The 19,229-nt window shown below is 30.8% G+C and overlaps 3 protein-coding genes across 3 annotated transcripts; 1 reads left to right on the forward strand and 2 right to left on the reverse strand.

Annotated features, from left to right (window-relative positions):
* Window positions 1-2,271: 2,271 nt before the first annotated feature.
* On the forward strand, window positions 2,272-3,960 carry LOC126679022 (glutathione S-transferase F9-like). Its single transcript, XM_050373958.2, has 3 exons — window positions 2,272-2,461; window positions 2,543-2,591; window positions 3,314-3,960. Exons 1-3 carry the CDS (start codon window positions 2,318-2,320, stop codon window positions 3,769-3,771), a joined length of 651 nt encoding a protein of 216 aa, XP_050229915.1. The 5' UTR covers window positions 2,272-2,317; the 3' UTR covers window positions 3,772-3,960.
* Window positions 3,961-7,004: 3,044 nt separating this feature from the next.
* On the reverse strand, window positions 7,005-11,371 carry LOC126679486 (protein JASON). The gene is made up of 8 exons (XM_050374528.2): window positions 11,023-11,371; window positions 10,886-10,934; window positions 10,693-10,784; window positions 9,591-9,841; window positions 9,140-9,195; window positions 8,394-9,052; window positions 8,223-8,305; window positions 7,005-7,374 (listed from the first exon to the last, which is right to left on the reverse strand). The coding sequence occupies exons 1-8, from the start codon at window positions 11,215-11,217 to the stop codon at window positions 7,266-7,268; spliced, it is 1,494 nt and encodes a 497-aa protein (XP_050230485.1). The 5' UTR covers window positions 11,218-11,371; the 3' UTR covers window positions 7,005-7,265.
* A 1,563-nt stretch (window positions 11,372-12,934) lies between these two features.
* LOC126679574 (uncharacterized) lies at window positions 12,935-18,434 on the reverse strand. Its single transcript, XM_050374624.2, has 9 exons — window positions 18,269-18,434; window positions 16,967-17,199; window positions 16,748-16,836; window positions 16,515-16,650; window positions 15,714-15,788; window positions 14,254-14,375; window positions 14,097-14,172; window positions 13,646-13,705; window positions 12,935-13,195 (listed from the first exon to the last, which is right to left on the reverse strand). Exons 2-9 carry the CDS (start codon window positions 17,078-17,080, stop codon window positions 13,067-13,069), a joined length of 801 nt encoding a protein of 266 aa, XP_050230581.1. The 5' UTR covers window positions 17,081-17,199; window positions 18,269-18,434; the 3' UTR covers window positions 12,935-13,066.
* Window positions 18,435-19,229: the final 795 nt, after the last annotated feature.

The raw sequence follows: 19,229 nt of genomic DNA on the forward strand, positions 1-19,229 counted from the left end.
GTAACGCAATTAGTGTTAAAATGTGAAATGTCTATGAGATTAGAATTTGAGTTTATATGACATAAGAGTTTTGCAAAGTAAAATACACGTGGCCTGCAGTTTTTTTTGGAAAATGAGTGTGGATTACAAAAGTCTTAAGAGGGGCATATCATTTGACTATTTATACATATCTGCATCCCATAATTTCAAACTCAAAGAATTTAAAGGCTAAAAGACATCCAATTACACAAATTCTAATCAGAAAACACATTGACCACTTATTATTTCTTCAAAACTTATAGTATAAAAAAGCAGAAAATTATTTATAATGCCTCAATTAACCATTGTCGGCCCTCCGTTGTAGACTATATTCACAATTTCAACGATATTACATACTAGCTTCTAGTGACATTTTGGCTTGCAAAATATGTTATACATATTTTGACTCTATATGATTCCAGAGTATGGTATATATAATCAATATAGGCAAATATTTGGTGAAAGTTTCTATATATTTAAATACCTGCTAATTGTTAAAAAAAAAATCAAACTCTTACGAATAGTTGTAATTTAAACCAAATATTTTTAATGTTTATAATAGTGTCATGGGTTTATCTTTTCTGCACTTTTAGCAATTTTTTCAATCAATCTAATTTTTTTCAATCTTTCACTTCATACAAAACTACCTATTTGCTTTATTTGGCCTTTATATCAGTTTTAGCTTCAAATTTGTTTTTTTTTTCTTTTTTACTTCAACCATTGAAAATTAGAAAATCTGAAATTAGATTTCAACGTTATTTTTAGATTTTAAGATTATAAGTTAAACTTTAAACTGTAGAAAATGAATTTTGCTAATTACGGGTTAGTATATAGATTCCAATGAAAATTGGAACAATTAAATTGATTTAAAACTTGACTGAAATTGCAGCGAAATGATAAAATCGAGATTATTATAAAAAATTAAAAAATTTGATTTGAATTGCAAATGCACTCAACATAACCTACTAATTTTTTTTATGGAACACTGTTAAATTTTATCGGATTTGTCATGTACTTTTTTTATGGAAAAATAAGACCACATGCTTCACCATTAAAAAATTTTCCTAAAAAATATTGTTCCTCGATAAAAAAAAATCCCAACATATAATTTCTGATGAATCCGTTTCCATTAGTAAACAGTCATTATGTTTTTGTTGAATGTATTTGCTGGTAATTGAAAATATTAGCGACGGAAAATTTAAAAAAAGATTGATACTTGTCCATAATTGATAAAAGGAATTTTTTTTTATTTGAAATAAAGTTAGATTTCGTAAATGAAAGAGTTGTATAATCAGCCAATACATATTTGATAATTTCAGGTGAAACATTTCCTATCCACTTCTAAAAAGAGTTAGATCTACAATGTTTTCTTTTTTTCAAAGGTTAAAACTTCCACTGATAAAATAAAAATTACATAAAGGAATAGTTTCTCAACAACTTGAAAGAATTAATCGAGAACAATGATGAAAGCGGTTTAATACAGTTTTTCTAATATTCTCTTTTTGTACTTTTTAAATGCATTAATTTATTTAAGTTTTAATGAAATTGTGCTTTTATATATCTATTCATAAAATTGTCATTATTGTCAAAAGGAAAAAAAGTTTAAACAGTTTAAATGGCTCTCTTTTGTCCTTATAAAAATGCCCAACCTGTTGAGATAGGTATGCATGTAAAATCAGTCATATAGCGCACTAACCATTTTTTTCTATTAAAAAGACAAATAAAGTACCATCATCTAATTGTAAGAAGAAGAAAAAGGACTCAGATATTTTTAGTAAAAATTATATCAATGGCATTCAAACTTTTTTAAATATTTTATTTTAGCATTTGAGCTTATGTTTTTTTTATATCAGTGTTTTAATTTTTTAAAAATATATCAAAAAATATTTTTCGATCATCGATGTGATTAAAATAAAAATAACTCATTTTTTATTAAAATTCATGGTATATTAATAAAATAAATGACAGCTATATACGCAATGATACACTTATATATATATATATAAAAAATTAAAATATCAAACTATATTAAAATTAAAATTATTTTTAATTTTATTAGTAGTCCAATGATCAGAAAATAGCTAAAAACACACATTTGTGACTCTTAAAAAGTTTTTATAGACAACATTTTTAAAATGTTAAATTTATACAATTTAGAAGAAAAAAAATTCAGACATTAAAACAGAAGATTAATAAAGGTTCAGATGCTAAATATATAATTTATCCATAATAATTGAATACCAAAACACACACTCTCGCTGACTCACTGTAATCATTTTTGAAAATCAACAAAAAAAAAATGGTGGTGAAAGTGTACGGTCCAGCTTATGCTTCACCGAAGAGGGTTCTTGTTTGTCTGATTGAAAAAGAAATTGAATTTGAGACTGTGCCAGTTGATCTCATCAAAGGAGAGAATAAAGATCCTGATTTTCTCAAGTTGCAGGTTCATTTGCTCACTTTATCACTGTTATCTTTCTTGATTTTTGGTTTAAATTGAAGTTAATTTTTTTTTTGTTAATTGAAGCCTTTTGGAGCAGTTCCTGTAGTTCAAGATGGAGATTACACTTTATTTGGTAATTAAACCCCTCTGTTGTTACCTTTCAATTTCATTGTGAAATTTATATACTCTTATTTTGTAGGACTACAGGAATTTAATTTAATTTAAAACCAGTTCTCATTTTTGGAAACCTAATATAGTTGGTAGAATTCAGTTTTTATTAAAAGGAAAAAAAAATCATTTGGAAGGAGATGAAGTCGTGCCAAAATTGACATGATTTTACCAGAAACTCGATCATTTGAATTTTTTTTTGTTTTATAATTGGGAAGGGGTACCCATGACCTATAAGTTTGCTGCTTAGCGCTTATACCGTTTTGTACAAGATTTCTTCTCATCCCCAATTGTTTTTAAACTAATAGACTGCAGAAGTGCTGAATTTCAAGAGAACCTACAAAGGAAAAAAGAGGAACTTATGTTGAATAATTATTTGGAATTTTTTTGTTTTATTGGCTTGAGCCTCAATTTCTAGACCTGGCTCGGGCCCCCGAGTTCTAGACCACACCTAATTGATACTTACTAACTCGTTTACTATCTATGTTGCGCGGACACTTACCAAGTTATATGTTTCGTGGTTTCATTTTTGTTCTAAATATATACTTTTGAAACTCTGAAACTTAATATTTATAACTTATATCATGGTTTTACGTTTTTAGATACTTTTTTTAGTTTCCATACAATATATTTTGCTGTGATGATGATGCTCATGACTGATGCTAATCATTTGACTATGATTGGAAGAGTCTCGAGCCATCATAAGGTATTACGCAGAGAAATACAAGTCTCAAGGAACTGATTTGCTGGGGAAGACAATAGAAGAAAGGGGGCTAGTAGAACAATGGCTAGAAGTAGAGGCACAGAGCTACCACCCACATATCTACAACATGGTAATTCACGTATTATTCGCATCAGCTTTAGGGTTTCCTCCGGATGAGAAGCTTATCAAAGAGAGTGAAGAGAAACTCGCACTGGTGTTGGACATTTACGAGGAGACGCTGTCGAAGAGCAAGTACTTAGCTGGTGATTTCTTTAGCCTTGCTGATCTCAGTCACTTGCCATTTACTCAGTACCTAGTGGGTGCAATGAAGAGGGACTATATGATAAAGAGCAGAAAACATGTTAGTGCTTGGTGGGATGATATTAGTAACAGGCCATCTTGGAAGAAGGTTCTCCAGCAGCACAAGTATCTTTTTGAATAGCAGCTTGTTATATATTTATTATACAGTGTGTAAGTTTTTGTGATTTGAAATAATTCACTGTCATCAGTGTGTTTAATCTAGTGCTTTGTCTTCCATGTTTGTTTAATGTTCAAACCCTTGAGGTTTTTCATGTCTGACTTTGGATGTGTATGAATGAAAGCCTTGAAATAAATCTCAATTTTACCTAAATTTTAAGATAATTTTTATGTTTAATTGTGATTAGTTTCTTAAAAATTACTAATGTTTATTATTATGGTTTATTGCATCTTTATCATAATTTAATGTTTAGAAACAATCTATATATTATATAATTGAGAGGACCAACGGAGCCCTCTCATTAATTCTCACCAAATAAAACATTCTCAGCAGTTCCCACTTTTTTCAAAATACTAATTTTAATTTAATTATATTAATTAGATTTATATCACAACTTTTAACATCCTAATCTACATAAACTATTTAACATCCTACTCTATATAAACAACCTATTTACTTTTAAACATAATTAAACATTCATATCAATATAAATATCCACTTAGTATTCATTTTTTCGTATTGTAGTTTCTAGCAGCTAGGGTTTAATTTTAATATTCATTTTCCTTTTTCATTGTGATTATTTTAATTTTAATATTAATTCTCCTTTTCCATTGTGATTTGTAGCCATCATGGTATTGTTTTTGCTTATTAAAATTGTCTATTTACCGCTTTGTTATCGGGGACAATGTTTTGTTTGTGTTAATAATATGCTTAAGTAATTTGTTCTTTATCTTCATCAAGATTTCAGTTTTTGTGTTGTGGTTGTTACAATATTAAGTTTGTTTTTTACTATCATCAATGGCAGCGTAAACTATGAGGAAAGTGGCAACTGCTAGCTTTAATTTGGAGGTATTGCATAATTTTTATAGTTTGTTTGTTGTTTTTTTTATTTCACTTCAATTAAAATGTGTTTTTGTGTTTTTAGGTTTTTTTAAATTCCATGTGTATAAAAAAGTTGATTAACAAACAACTCATATAAGTTACTATTTGGTTTGCTCCGGAATGGCAATGACCTTCAAAGGATGTACCCGGTTCACTATCATCAATCAAATTCATTAATATCACAATAAAGATCTGCAAATTCATCAACCATTAGAATATATTAATAACATCACTCCAATAATAAAAGTTTAATGCAATTACAAAAGAGGACGAGTTTTATCGGTGAGTGAGTGACCAATTAATAATTTAGTGAAAAATTAATGATGAATCCATAACTATCTAACTACAGGATATGTACTATTTTTTCTAAAAAGTTAAAATTAACAATTTATTGGAATATTAAAGATATAAATTAAGCTGAATTAGTAGGGTTGAATTGATTGTTTTAAGTTTATTTGATTTTTATTAAAATTCAACTAATTTTTTTTACTACTAAAATCGAACTAAATATTTTTCTTTTATAATTTAAATTTCACTAAATTAAATTTCCGAATTTCATCCAATTAAGTCGGTTTTGATGTTTCAATCTTCCTATAAAGTCAAATATAATATTGTACGATAACATCTCACTTTGAAGTTTAATATTAGTACAATTTATGATAGAATGGAATGGCTTTATATGCTTAAAAAGTGTGACGGTTTGAAATTTTCATAACACATTCACCAGTTGGATAGAATTGTGGAATATATGAAATAAATTTTTCTAAATGAGTGTCCAGTTGCATGGAAGTGACTACTGCATAGGTTGTATGTGATAGAAATAGAACTTTTTATACTATATTTTACTTGATAATAAAAAATGGAAAAATTGGATGCATATTTTGAGTTTGCTTTTGATAAAAAATTTTAAATTTTTTTTGAGATGTGTATCACTTATGATGAGTAGCTAATTCTCATTTTATATATATAATTTTAGATCAATCTGTCAACATTGCCAATGCAATTTTTCACATTTTATAAGAAAATAAATTGCAGTCTTTGATGAATGGAAAATATATTTAACAAGAAGTTAATAGTAAATCAATATTAGGCCTCTTTGTTTATTGTAATACCCTTCACTCTTTCAATTACTGTTACTCTTTGCAGCTAAAGTAATCATATATATATATATTATATACAATCATATACATAATTGCTTTTTTCATTTCTTTATTCTTTTTTTAGGAAATTATTCTACTTTTTTTTAAGTTTATGTGAATATGATTTGCTTCATTTGACGATATCGCATCCATGCAGTTTTTTTTATAATTATTTTTATTTTTTCTATGATTTTGCTTTATGTTGATTTTATTCAGTTCTTTTGTTGTTTATTATTTATTATGTTCATACCTATTAATTAAGTGATTTGCCTAGACATATTTCAAATTTAGTGTCTGTTGGTAAAGTTTAAGAATGCAAAGAGTAGTTAATTACTTCTATTTTCAATACTTTAAAACAATCCACTACTATAGCTATTAGAATAGATTTTATTTTATTTAATATTATTAGTTTACATATGTTTATGTACTATGAATTTTATTTTTAGAATTTACTATGTATTATTATTGTCTAATAAAAATGTTTTTAATTTATACCAAATATCACATTGATTTCGCGCAGATGCGCGGGGATACGACTAGTTGGATAAGAATTGGGAGTAATTTGGAGCAGAAACTGATAGAATTGATCCTTATACATTAAGGCCATGTTTGGTTCATGGAATAGGTGCGGAATGAAATAGTTATTCCGTATAGAATGACAAGTCTTTACTTTGGTTCATGGAATAGGTATTCCAAGAATTGCTATTCCATGATTTTGTGGAATAAGGACTCCTCTCAAAAACTAAAGAATGGCTATTCCATTCCTTATGGAATAGCTATTCTATTCCATACTATTCCATTCCATGAACCAAACATGGCCTAAATGATAATTACGTCATTTTTAGAGATCTGGAGTGAGACAGAGTTCTTTACAGTATATTATTGTGTTTTGAAATTGATGGTATTTATAAGGAGAACTACTTGAACCGGCCCAGTAAACCAGCATTGCCCAAGTAAACTGGTCGTAAAACCGGTTTACTTCTGTGTGTTACACAGTTTAACCAGCCGGTTCAGCCCTATTGCCTGTCCAGTCAAGAACCAGTTCAGAATCGAAATTTGGCCAAATTTTAGGATTTCTTTCATTGGACCTTAAATATAAAATTATATACATTCTCAAAAGGAGAAAAATAACATCCAATGTGCAAGCTTAATTTTGGATAGAAAAAATTGATAACATGCTCGAAAAAGATTATCATTATCCGAGAGTTTTGATAACTGATTTACATTCTAAGCAGCTCCTGCCTCCTCCTGGTGCTGCTAACAATCTATATTAACAACAATATTGGAAAATCTCTTTGAATCATTTTAGTTCAAAATCCATACAACCAAAACCATGGAATCTGACATTTCAATTCACATTCAGTAAATGTAAAGTGCATCCACCACATGTCAACTTCAATATAATCTCACAACACCAAGCAATACGCCATTTAATCGTCAGAATGAAATAACTGACTTGGAATGTGTTGAAGCCTGGAATGTAGAAAGAGCAGTATCACTTTCATCGTGCTCATCGAAAACTATGGGTCTCCCGCTTATAGACTTCCTGTTTACAAAAAAGTTTCAGTCGTTAAACATATGGCTCAGAGTTAGAGCCTTCATAAAGAGCTAGCTTACACAGACCTTTTGTAAGAATAGATTATATACAAAAAGTTTCAGAACTTCAGAAATGTTTTCAGAAGTAAAAATAAGTTACATAAATGAGGGAATCAATTAAATTTCCATACAGCATAGACACTGTAAATGACAACAATGAGAATGAACAGACAATTCAGTTTTCAACTATTTAGTGACCAACTTAACACGTCAAATTTTTTTACAATGCTCAACTGATTTAGTTTATAGTTATCCTGTTTGAAAGGAGTGTTTTGCTTTCACTAACTATAATGATAGTAACTGTATTAAATTGAATGCAAGAAATGGATCTTGATGCATTAATAACCATTACAAAAGAATATTGTTGGCAATTTAATTTTATCGGGATAGATGTATGAAATTTAACTTCTGTTTTCTTCTCTTCTCTTTTACCTTTGACACTGATGTGATGTAGGGTGTGCATTTGTGTCCCACCTCACTAATTTTTTTTAATCAAACCAAACCAATTTTATAAGTTTCAATCTGAATCAAATCAGTCAGGTTCGGTTTGATTTTATGATTCAATTTGTACTAAAATTGTGAAATACAAAATTACCACCAAAACCTAACCCAGCTGAAAAACCAAAAAAATTATAGTTGAGTTCTGCACACCGTAAATTGTAACGCCTATCTCTGAAATGGCTCGAGAATAGGCAACCTTTAGCAGGTCTACTAGAAGAATAATGCAAACCGTGACTCCTTCCTACTTAACTACCAAAAAATAGATATACAATCAAGAAAGGAAGAAAGTAGACATACTTTTGTGAAATGAAACTCTCTTCAGACAGTGCCTTCTCTAACCTCTCCTCGAATGGCGTAGCATGCCAACTAACTTTCTGATCCTGGAAAACAAAAAAGAGGAGACTTCATCAGGTCTAGACTCCAACAATTGAACCAAGGACAAAGAAAATAAAGAGACACAGAACATACTTCCTTGTATTTATTAGTTGAATTTGGGATACCATTCCCATCCCACCACTTGGGGGAGATTTGAGTTGGTTCATTTTCATTCCAATGAGCAGCAACCATTCCAATAATAGGCCTGTCCATAGGAGTTCTACCAAAAACTTTTTTAGCAGATTCACTTCCATCATCTATTGTATTATCCATACGAGTTGATTCTCGGGGTTTGAGCCAAGAAGATAGACTTGCTTCCACCTTTGATTCTTGCCTAGAAGTGTCTTTCACTCCAACTTCTGACTTAGGTGTTGAATTTTCCAGCTGTTCAGGAGATTCTTTGAGCTCACTTAACTGTTCATGGAAACTAGAAGCACCTTGCTGTAGAACCTTCCATTGAGATGCATTCTCCACTGGATTCAGAACAGGATGCACATATTGGGATCTAATCCTAGTCTTTCCATTTGCTAAACCTTCTACACTTGCAGGGAAAACAGTTCCAGGTGTTTGCATTTCGTCAGAAAGCTTTAAAGGAGTTGGTTTAGGAGAATTTTTTGACACACTCATATCCCCAGGGGATTTATATCTCCCCAAAACATAACGCTGACTTTCAGATGAAGATCCTTTAGATGAAGCTGTATCAAAATTGCAATCAAAGCGAACTGATTTGTTCTTGAAAGGGACATTTGTAACTGAAATGCAAGAAGAAACGAAAGTTGCATTATTATCACTCTAACAAACATGAAACTAGACTGCTGTTGTTGGACTTCACGCCTTACCATCTTCAACAGAGCTAGCAGATACCATTCCAGTGTTCTGCTCATTGGATATGCAGCTACAAGAATGCAATAAAAAATCATACTTAACAGCCACCATTAAAGTTCACACATAGAAGAAAAGTTAAAAATATTGTGAATAATTTGAGGAACATTTCCAGGATGCCATCATTCCAATACAATAATGAAAAACAGTATCATAAAAAAAGTATTTTCTACAAATTCTTCTGCAAAGCCGGTGGCAATCTTCTTTGAATAAGCACCAGAGTGGTTAATAGGATTGCCACAATCCTTTGCAAGATTAATCCTTAAGATTGTAAAATGGATGAAATTAATTCCCTTTGATGCAGGTTAAGTATGTTTTTAAGAAAAGCCTATATATCCATATTAGTTACTTGATAACAAATCAATAATATTTCATAAGCAACCCATTAGTATTAGAAGTCCAAACTACCTGCTGGGTGTCTGCTCCGAAGAAACAGAACCGCAACCCCAATCTTCACAAACTTTGATAGGAGAAAATGGCTCGACAATTTGCTTATCCAGCTGTAGCTTCTTGAGAGATGTATTTGGAAGCCATGAATGATAATCTGAAGATTTTGATTCATTACCATCTGGAGGAGGCGAATACCTTAACTTCTCAGATGCTTTCCGAATCTCAGCAGGTGTCTCAGGTAGTGTACCGGAGGCTTTCAGAAATTTAGCCTGCAACAATTAAAGTATACAAATCAAACAAGATGGAAAAAAACATTAAGTAGCATACTAAAACCTTATTTTGTTAAGAGGTTGAGGGATGTTGGGAGCTCATCAAATGTTTGAAATAGACAGCTCTAAAATAGAGTTGACAACTGAAGGAAACAGACCCTAAGACTAAGCTCCTTGGTCATAGAGATTAAAGTTCTCAAATCATCAAATAACAAGCCATGACAGATAGACAAGTAAATACATAGAAATCACATACTAATGGACTTTGGCAAAAAAAAAAAAAACATGCTAATGGAGATCACGACAGCCAGCAACAGTATTCAATGAGTTCAGACTAAACTATCATCTTATAGAACCTGAATCTCCAAAAGAACAAAAAAAAATCTTAAAATTCACCAAAAACATGTCCAGTTAAAGAGGGTGTATATCCAGAAGTAAGGAAATTTAACACTTCATCCAGCACATTGTGGAATTGAGATTACAATTGTATTCTTGGGAATAAATTCCAAGTATATACTGTAATGTATACACAAAGAATGCAAATTCTTTAATGATAATTATCTACTTTATAAGGTTGATGAGGAAATTAATATCTATGAAGTTAATAATCATTTTCAAATACTACTAAATTGAAATTAAAATTCCTTACACTTAGACATCCATTTTCATTTCAATCGATTTCAAAAACATAACAAAAAGAACTCAGACCATTAAACATAAACATAAAAATGCACATCATTATTATTATCATCTCAACCACTTCTTCTTTTTCATGCATTAAACTTTTCAGCTGCAATAACCAAATTCAATAACAACAAAACTAATTAGTTAACTAATTGAATTTAAATTACCTCAGCTATCAACTCCTTGTTGATTTGTGGAGATCCCAAAGAATCACCCCGTCTCCCGTAATTGCTTTCTATATCTTCTCTCTCTTTTTCAACTACAACAAATCCAAAATTATCAGCATCCACCCAAAATTTCAAGAAATAAGAACATAAAATTAAACAGAGAAAAATAAAATTATTAAATGAATTAATTTACCTTCAGTTAAAAATAGAGCCGATAAACGATTCTTAGACATAACAGCTTCCTGATCAAAAAATCACAAAAACATTCACTAGAAACAAAATCAAAGAAATCAGTAAACTGTAACCAAACAGAAAATAAAGAAACATTACAGGCGGAATAACAGATCGAGCGGAATTAGCGACGAGATGAGGATGACGGCGGCGGCGTTGATGATCGTCGCCGTCGTCGGTAATACGAAAACATCCAAAAAAACAGCCCATAGCTCGAGAAACTGAGGTGTCTAAATATGTAAAAACTGATCTGAAAATCAATTTAATTTCTCTGTTCAACAATTCACATATCATTATCTCATATATGAGACGATTCTTGCTGAAGGTTTAATCACTCATTCACTCACTCACTCGCTGGCTCAGTGAATTTAAGAGAGAGAGAGAGAGTTGTTGGGGTTGTTTTTGAAATTTGAACTTTAACTAAAACGAGGGAAACTTATTACGCCTCAATTAAACGTTCCATCGAATTTTCGGTTACGCGACTGCGTATGAAATGTTTTCACGCGCTCTCTTATGATGACACGTAATCCATTTGATTAAATAAGAAAAATAAAATTAGTCTGCACGCACGAGTATATATGTTCGGATAAGCAAACGGTAAGGTAAAACGGAATTAACCGGTTTAACAGATTTATTCTGATTGAATTAAATTATTTTTTTATTAATTCGGTTCCATTAATCAAAAAATTCATTTCGGTTAATTTTTACAAAAAGAAATGGCCAATCAAAGTTAATTAGCCGATTGTTTTTTTGTTTTTCATTTCTTTGTTAGTTTTCATATTTTTATTGGCGTAATTAAATTAACAGATTAATTTGGTCTGTTCGATTTTAAATTTTAAATTTTTTTGTAAACACGATCAAATCAATGTTGGTTAAAATTAATTATATGATTTAATTTTGTTTTTTTTAGAGAAAGTTAAGTATGGTACATTTAAATTGGTTATATCGGTAGGTTTATTAACCAAATCGACTCTTTAATCACCCCACGTACATGTTTTGAATATTCATGTTTTACGATTTTAAATGTAGCAATGTCTTCACTTTTTAAATTACTATACAAAAAATTCAAATTTTGGTCACAATTTACCATATGCACCCTCTTTCTTTATAAGAGGAAATTTTGGTTGTCAGTCTTCAATCCAAACCAAATTCTTATTACCATTTATAAGAGATATTAGGCTCTGTTTAGCTCTCATAATCATTGCTGTAGTATTATTTGTTTTCATTTACTGGATAAAGTCTAAATTGACCCTATGTAAAGTGTTACAATGATTTTATATCCTTTTTGTTTATAGAAATCTCAAATTATGGAGGGTTTTATGTGTTATGGCATTGCTTTCAAGAAAACAAACCAATAGCTGATTTTAAATCATTAAATTGGACCTACATTTATCCAAAGTTTTGATTATTGCTTGTGAAACTTTGGCCTACACCACCTTGGGTTATTTATAAAAAAGATAAAAGTTTAATTTGAACAAAAGGATTAGAATCGTCTCAAGTTTCGACATCATTTTAGAATCGATAAATTTTTAATTTATGCCATATTTTATTAAGGATTTAGATTAAATGAACTTGATCTCTTATATTAATTAGAACTTTGGATGATTTTAATTTAGAAAAACTATAAAATTTAAATAATTCAAAAAAGAAATTATTTTTAAGTAGTAATTCATATGTAAAAAGAAAGTTCAATTTTTTTTTTCATCTCTATTTTCCTTCATACGTATCGATTTGTCATTTGCTCAATTTTTGTTCAAAAATGTATACTCCAAATAAAAATTTAAACTCATCCGCTCTTATATTGCCACATCATACGCTAAGAATAAGAAAGGACGAAAAAAGAGAATAACAATACTTTAATTCAAATATTACTCAATTATTTCAAAACTTGATTAACCAGGAGATGGCACATTCATGTATTTGAACCCGGAATGGTACAAGAAAAACATTAATTTTGATCTAATGATCACAATTATTTTTAAGAAAAAAAAAACAATGGGTAGAAAGACACTCTACAAAAACAGATTAGAATATAAGATCATATAAAGTTATTTACAGGCAAGAAGAAAATGTACAGAACAAGTAATGAACTTATGATGGTAATGGAATAGTATACTCCGATTATCTCAGATGATGAACTGAACTAATGCCTTTTTGCTAATGTCTTTTTCAGTCCCCTTATAATCTTCCAAAACCACATCAAGTTCATGATCGATAGCACTACTGGCACAGTTAGTGCCAACACAAACCCAAACACGTTCATTTGCTTCAGCTGTTGGGGAAACAAAAAATGAAAACCTTAAAATAGAATACGTTGAAACAGAAACAACAAAATGACATGTTTTATAAGAATAGATTACAAATATAAAATTTCGGAATTCATAAGTATTTCCAAAAACGAAAACGAAAATGTATGACTTAACAAGTTCCGTGCAACATAGCTTTCATCCTTTCAGAAAGAAAGAGACTCCTGCTTTTCAACATTGCATCAATTTTCTCTAAAATATGTTAGTCTTGGTTTAGAAAAGCACTTTCCAGTTTCAGATCTAAAAAGAACTTTAAACAGCCGGAAAAAAGTCGCAGAAACTATGTTCCTTTCAGAATAGGCCACCCTAGGCAGATTACTTGTTCAACTAACTTAAAAAATCTCTTTTATTTTCCGACTTCGCCTTACAGTCTAAATAATATACCAATGCTGAAGTTATAAGGATGCAGCTGTTACCTGATCATAGTACAGGTAGATCTGGTAAAAAAGGTAAATAAATAAGAGTATCCTAGCAACCTGCAAATTTCATACAACCATTACCAAAATTTAACAGAGACAAGAAAAAACAGTAAAGTTACATATAAGAATAATGACGAAAACGCCCATAAAATATATTGAACTACTGATGTAAACTCTTACTTTACTTATAATCAGATGCCATCATGTTTTTCGTTGAATATCCGTTGTTCAAAAATATTTAATGTATCTAAATTCTAAAACTTTTTTATGCTGTGACTATTTATTTGGAATCGTATTATGTGAGTTTTAATTTTATGCGATAATCTGACAATCAAACATATCTGTTTTAGAGTAAAAAGTAAACAATTCACCCAATAAATATCAAGAAATAATCAGCGCAATGCACATGACAAAAATCTACATGAAACTTAAAACGCCCTTCACCTACCAGCCAAGCGAAAAATATTACTATCCCATTTATGAGGTACGCTCTAGACTTCTTCATTCCTGCTGTGTCAAGATACCTTCACAAAACTAACATCTGATATGAGAAACAAATGTAAACCTTCAAGAAAGAAACATCATTCAAGTGACTATTATTTTACCATCTCAGATTGATCGCAGGGGTAGTCGTCTCTGAGATAAGAACCATGAATGTGTAAAGTTGACCTTCCCCAGTTAACATAGCATATGCCACAGTTATCATGGAAAGAAGATGATGAATTACCTGACACAATGATGGATAATCATCTCCAAGACCAAGTTGAGAAAAAAAGAAGATCATCCAACAAGTAAATGGAAAATAATGAAGTTCCATTTATGAAAAAACTCCAAGATTGGTGGCAGTAGTTATCAAGAGTCGAGCATTTAATTCTTTAAATAAGCATTTATTTGTTAAAACTTATACTATTCTCAAAATCCAATCCACTATATGCAAGTCTTGTTTTCCTAAGCATTCTTTCAAGAGAACTGGAAAAGGAGGGATACATAATTAAATGGTGTAATTTACTAATTTTCCTAGTGGAGAGTCAAAAGGCCAAAAATCCAAAAAAAATAAACTCCAAACATTATATGTAATTTAATTAAAATTGTCCAAATTTAATTTTTTATTGCAATTGTGTCCTAGCTAATTGCTCAAATTATCTTAGAAACGTCAAACGTGTATTATTCCTAATCTGATTGCCGTGAGCATTGTCATGTTAGACAAAATAAATTGCAATGGCACACAATTCATGCATCACTTGCAGAGGTCACGCTAAATCAATTTGAGCAATTGAGACACAATTACAATAAAAAGTTGAAAGTTGCACAAATTTGTCAAAAATAAAAGGTTTTGTTAAAATAGAAAATACGCAAAAAGGTTTAGATATTTTTTAGCATTTGGCCAAACGAAAATCACAATTCTCTAGAATTTCATGAATACAATTGACCATTAGAAACCAAACTGAAGATGCTTTCCTTTTCAGAAACGCATAACCATTCTGAAAACACAAAATATTTTTTCTTTTGTAGTATTTCAGTGAAGTATGTTTTCAGTCCGACGCGTGTGTATTTTGGTTTATTTGCTTTTACTGGTCTTATGTATTTGGTCAGCAATTTGTTCATTGTCAATTCAACTATGTGTTTAATTTTTTTTCTTTGTCATTCTCCAGTCTCAACAGTGGTTCTGAGTTCTTTTTTCCTTTTACTCTTTATTTTCAAAATCTGCTATACTTTGTTCCTTTTCTTTTTCATAAATGTAATGTAACATTCATCCTCTGTTTAAGAAACAAGTGAATTTAATCACAGATTCACAAAAAAAAGACAACATGCAGAAGACATGCATGTTTTCAAGTTTTTGAAAACTGAACACCTTTTCCAGTTATTCAAAAACTGAAGTAACCTTGTTCTAGATAAATTAACACATGTTCCAAAGGATATGAATACATACAGTAAACAAGGCCTAATTCTCCCTAGAAGAAATAGAGACGGAATTTGACTTAGTGAATTATAAGATATAACTACAGTTGGAAGATAGATATGCTTGATAATAATCTTTGAAAAATAAAAAGGAAAGAGAACTTACATATTCCACTCCACCTAGAGAAGGATAAAACCAGATAATCATCCCAATGTCAGCAATGAAGTAACCAACAGAAGCCTGCCAAAGATACATCAAATGCAGACATCAAAAAATCTTTTCATAGAAGAGACGCAAATTAAATAAAGACTACAGGAACCAAGTGCATAACCTATGAAGTAGAAACTATACTTTGAAATAAAGCAAAATTAATTATATATGTTAACAGCCTTGAAATATATAGTTCAGAATGATACCACTATCTTTCTCCAACAATCTTAAGCAGCATCACTATTTGCCTTCTGCCCTTCTCTATATTGGTTTAGTGGTGCATGCTCATATCCACAATATAACCCCAACAAAACCATTGTGACACTAAAAGAAACCTTTACAAGTTCTTATTTTCATCTTTTCTGTTTTCATGACTTGATAAAAAAAACCTTAAAATCTGTATAATCACTTCCATACTGAGAACTAACACCTGAATCGTGTTTTTTTAAGGCAACAGACACAATTTTTGGACAGGTAAAATCCAAATATAACAAGAAAATGTTCAGTAAAAAATAATCACAATTTCCGTGATTTCCAAGCTTTCTGTGAAATAAAATAAAGAGCGCACACCCCATTATAGGGACTTCATCCTTAATATTGCAATCCATGCAGAAGCTTATTTTCAACAATCAAAAAAGAGACCCGAATTCTTTAGGCAAACTACCCAGAAGTATATTAAAACAAAAGAAAAAAGGAAGAGAGAGAGAGGAGAGAAGCATTGAGCTGAGACAAGATAGAGACTTTAGAGCAGCATACCCCTAATGCAAATGTAGACAATGAAGAACTTCGGAATGTTACAGGCCCAGCAGGATGATCGGAAAAAAGATTAGAGGAAAAGACCAAGTACAATGATATAGCTGTTATGAAAATGGCATGAAAGGTGGATATAGACCTGCATTGATTTATTTATTTTTGTAAGAATAAAAGAATTAACAGAAGAAAGGAAACAAATTTTAGACCAACTATTGAGGTAAGAAGTTGTAAGTTACCTGTTATTCCACTCAATGCGCTGGAACTTCGTAAGGTTGGAGTAGCTCTTGAAGTAGCCCGCACTAAACAACTTGGTAAGATCATAAACCTGATAACATAATAAAATTAAGGAATAGAAAATGAATTAAAGAACAGATAGAAGAATTTGCATACATACATACTATAAGAAAAGGTTACAATAACAAAAAGGCTGAAACTGAACAAACAATGATATATACCATCTTGGAAGCAAATATGCCAAAAATAATTGAAGTGCAAGGAATAAAAGAATCATCTAGCAAATATTCCTTCAGCAGCAACTCTGCTTGATTTTGGTATGATTTCGTTGCCATGACAGTTTCTTGAGAAACCAGAGCTATAGCATAACCTCAGCGAATAGGCCTAACAAGAGATTCCCTTCGCTGCCTGATTCTCTGTATATATCACTCTGTATGTTTCCCTTTTATTCTCTCTGTAACACAAGATATTAGCAATCAAAAAAAAATTGCACAAACAAAGAATTACAGCTTAAACTCAATCCTGAAATACATTTAATAGTCGGTTAAAATTGAAATTTTTCTTAAAAACAAAGACATAACAGAGGAATATACACATCAACAGCTGACACAAGTGTGAATTTATCATAATTATTGGAAAGAGAAAAGTCTCAGAATCCAAGTTTTCACACACTAGAATAACTAGATTAACCAAAGAGTAAAAAATATGCCTTCAAGGCTCAGCCTAGAACCAACAGCTTTTGTCCAGCAGACTCAAAAATAAAATTCTAAAGACTACCAATCATGATGTTAAATTTTAATGCTATTACATTTATAGGAGAATCTTAAACCAATACAATAACATAAATTAACTTTTCAAGTTTCTCACAACTAAAAGAAGATCAATAATTATTAAATTGACACCTGTTGACGATAGAGACTTGAACTTGGACCACATTTAGGGGGTAATTAAGATGTAAACTACATGTAACTAACTAATCATTTTATAACATTTTGACCTGAAGCTAAAATGTAAAGTTAAAGCAGCACTATACTATAAACCCCTTATCAATGCAATAGAAATTAATTCGCTACTGCAACTGTGACTTAATGAAAGACTTCAGACACATATGCATATGTCTCAACCTATTCCTCAAATCAAACTAGAGTTTTGCATTTAGTATGCCGGTTGTTACAGCTTTTTCCGAGCCTTATAAGCTTCTATATGATCAGGAGCGGACCTAGGAAGAGCGCATAGCGGTGAATTGCCCACCTTATTATAATCTTTTGAAAAAAGATTAATATAGAATTGATTTGACATGACCAATTACACCTTATTTCTAATTTTCTTTCAAAAGCTGACACAATTTTCCAATAAAATTAGTGATCAATTTGGTAAATGTGAAAATTTGCTTAAACTGCCATCTTGACCAACAAGAAACCCGTATAACCAAAACAAATTCAATTGTTCTAGATATAAAACAAAGGCTGATCAAGAGAAGGAAGAAGAAGAAGAAAAAAAAAGGTTGGGTTTTCAGATGTTACCTGAAACGAACAATCTGAAAAGGTGGCCGGAAGTTGCGGGAAAGTTCTGAAAATGGAGATGTCGATTTCAATTTTTTGTGTTTGTCGAATTATATTATTTTGTCTGTGCATAATATTATAATAATATGGGGAGTTTCGTGAAGCAGCTGAAAAAGTAAAGGACTAATGCGTGATGCTACTTTGACCTTTCACGTAACCCATTCTTATATTCGAATGCAGTTATGCTTATGCACAACACCCATCATTTTGAGATAGCGGACATTGTTGACGTCTGGACTTCTTCAAATTTTTGAATTCATTTTTAAAAAGGCTAATCACCTGTAAAACTATCGGCCTTTCAATTATTTTTCAATAACACCCTCACCTTCTAAAAACTTCAATAGCACTCTATTTTGCATTTTTAAATTTCAATAGCACCCTAAAATATTAAATTAAACTATTTTCAGTTTGATAAAATTCAAAATAAATCCTTTATATTTACCACATATTCTAAATAATATTAAATGTTATAAATACTATAAAAAAACCTATCTTCTCCATATTTAAAGATGAATAATAATAAAAAAATTATTTAATTAAAATAATTAAATTCCGACCAATCGCCACCTCCTCGAATCCGTTACCGACTCCTTCGGACCGCGATTCACCATTTTTTTTTGAAGAACATTGTTCTTCCTCGTTCTTGAGGAAGAACATAATTCTTCCTTACTCTTGAGGAAGAACAAATTCTTCTTCAAGAACTCATCCTCCATGGGAAGATGAAGGATGAGGTGTTCTCGTCCTCCCATGGAGGAAGAATCTCGCTCTCCCATGGGAAGATGAGATCTGTTCGGAGGACGAGAACAGCTCGTCCTCCATCGTCCTCCCATGGAGGATGATGGAGGATAAGCGGCGGGTGGCGGGGTGATGATGATACCAGAAAAAATGTAGGGTAGAAATTAATATTTTTTGATTTTTTATT

This window comes from Mercurialis annua, linkage group LG4, assembly GCF_937616625.2.
Source record: "Mercurialis annua linkage group LG4, ddMerAnnu1.2, whole genome shotgun sequence".
Lineage (NCBI taxonomy): Eukaryota > Viridiplantae > Streptophyta > Magnoliopsida > Malpighiales > Euphorbiaceae > Mercurialis > Mercurialis annua.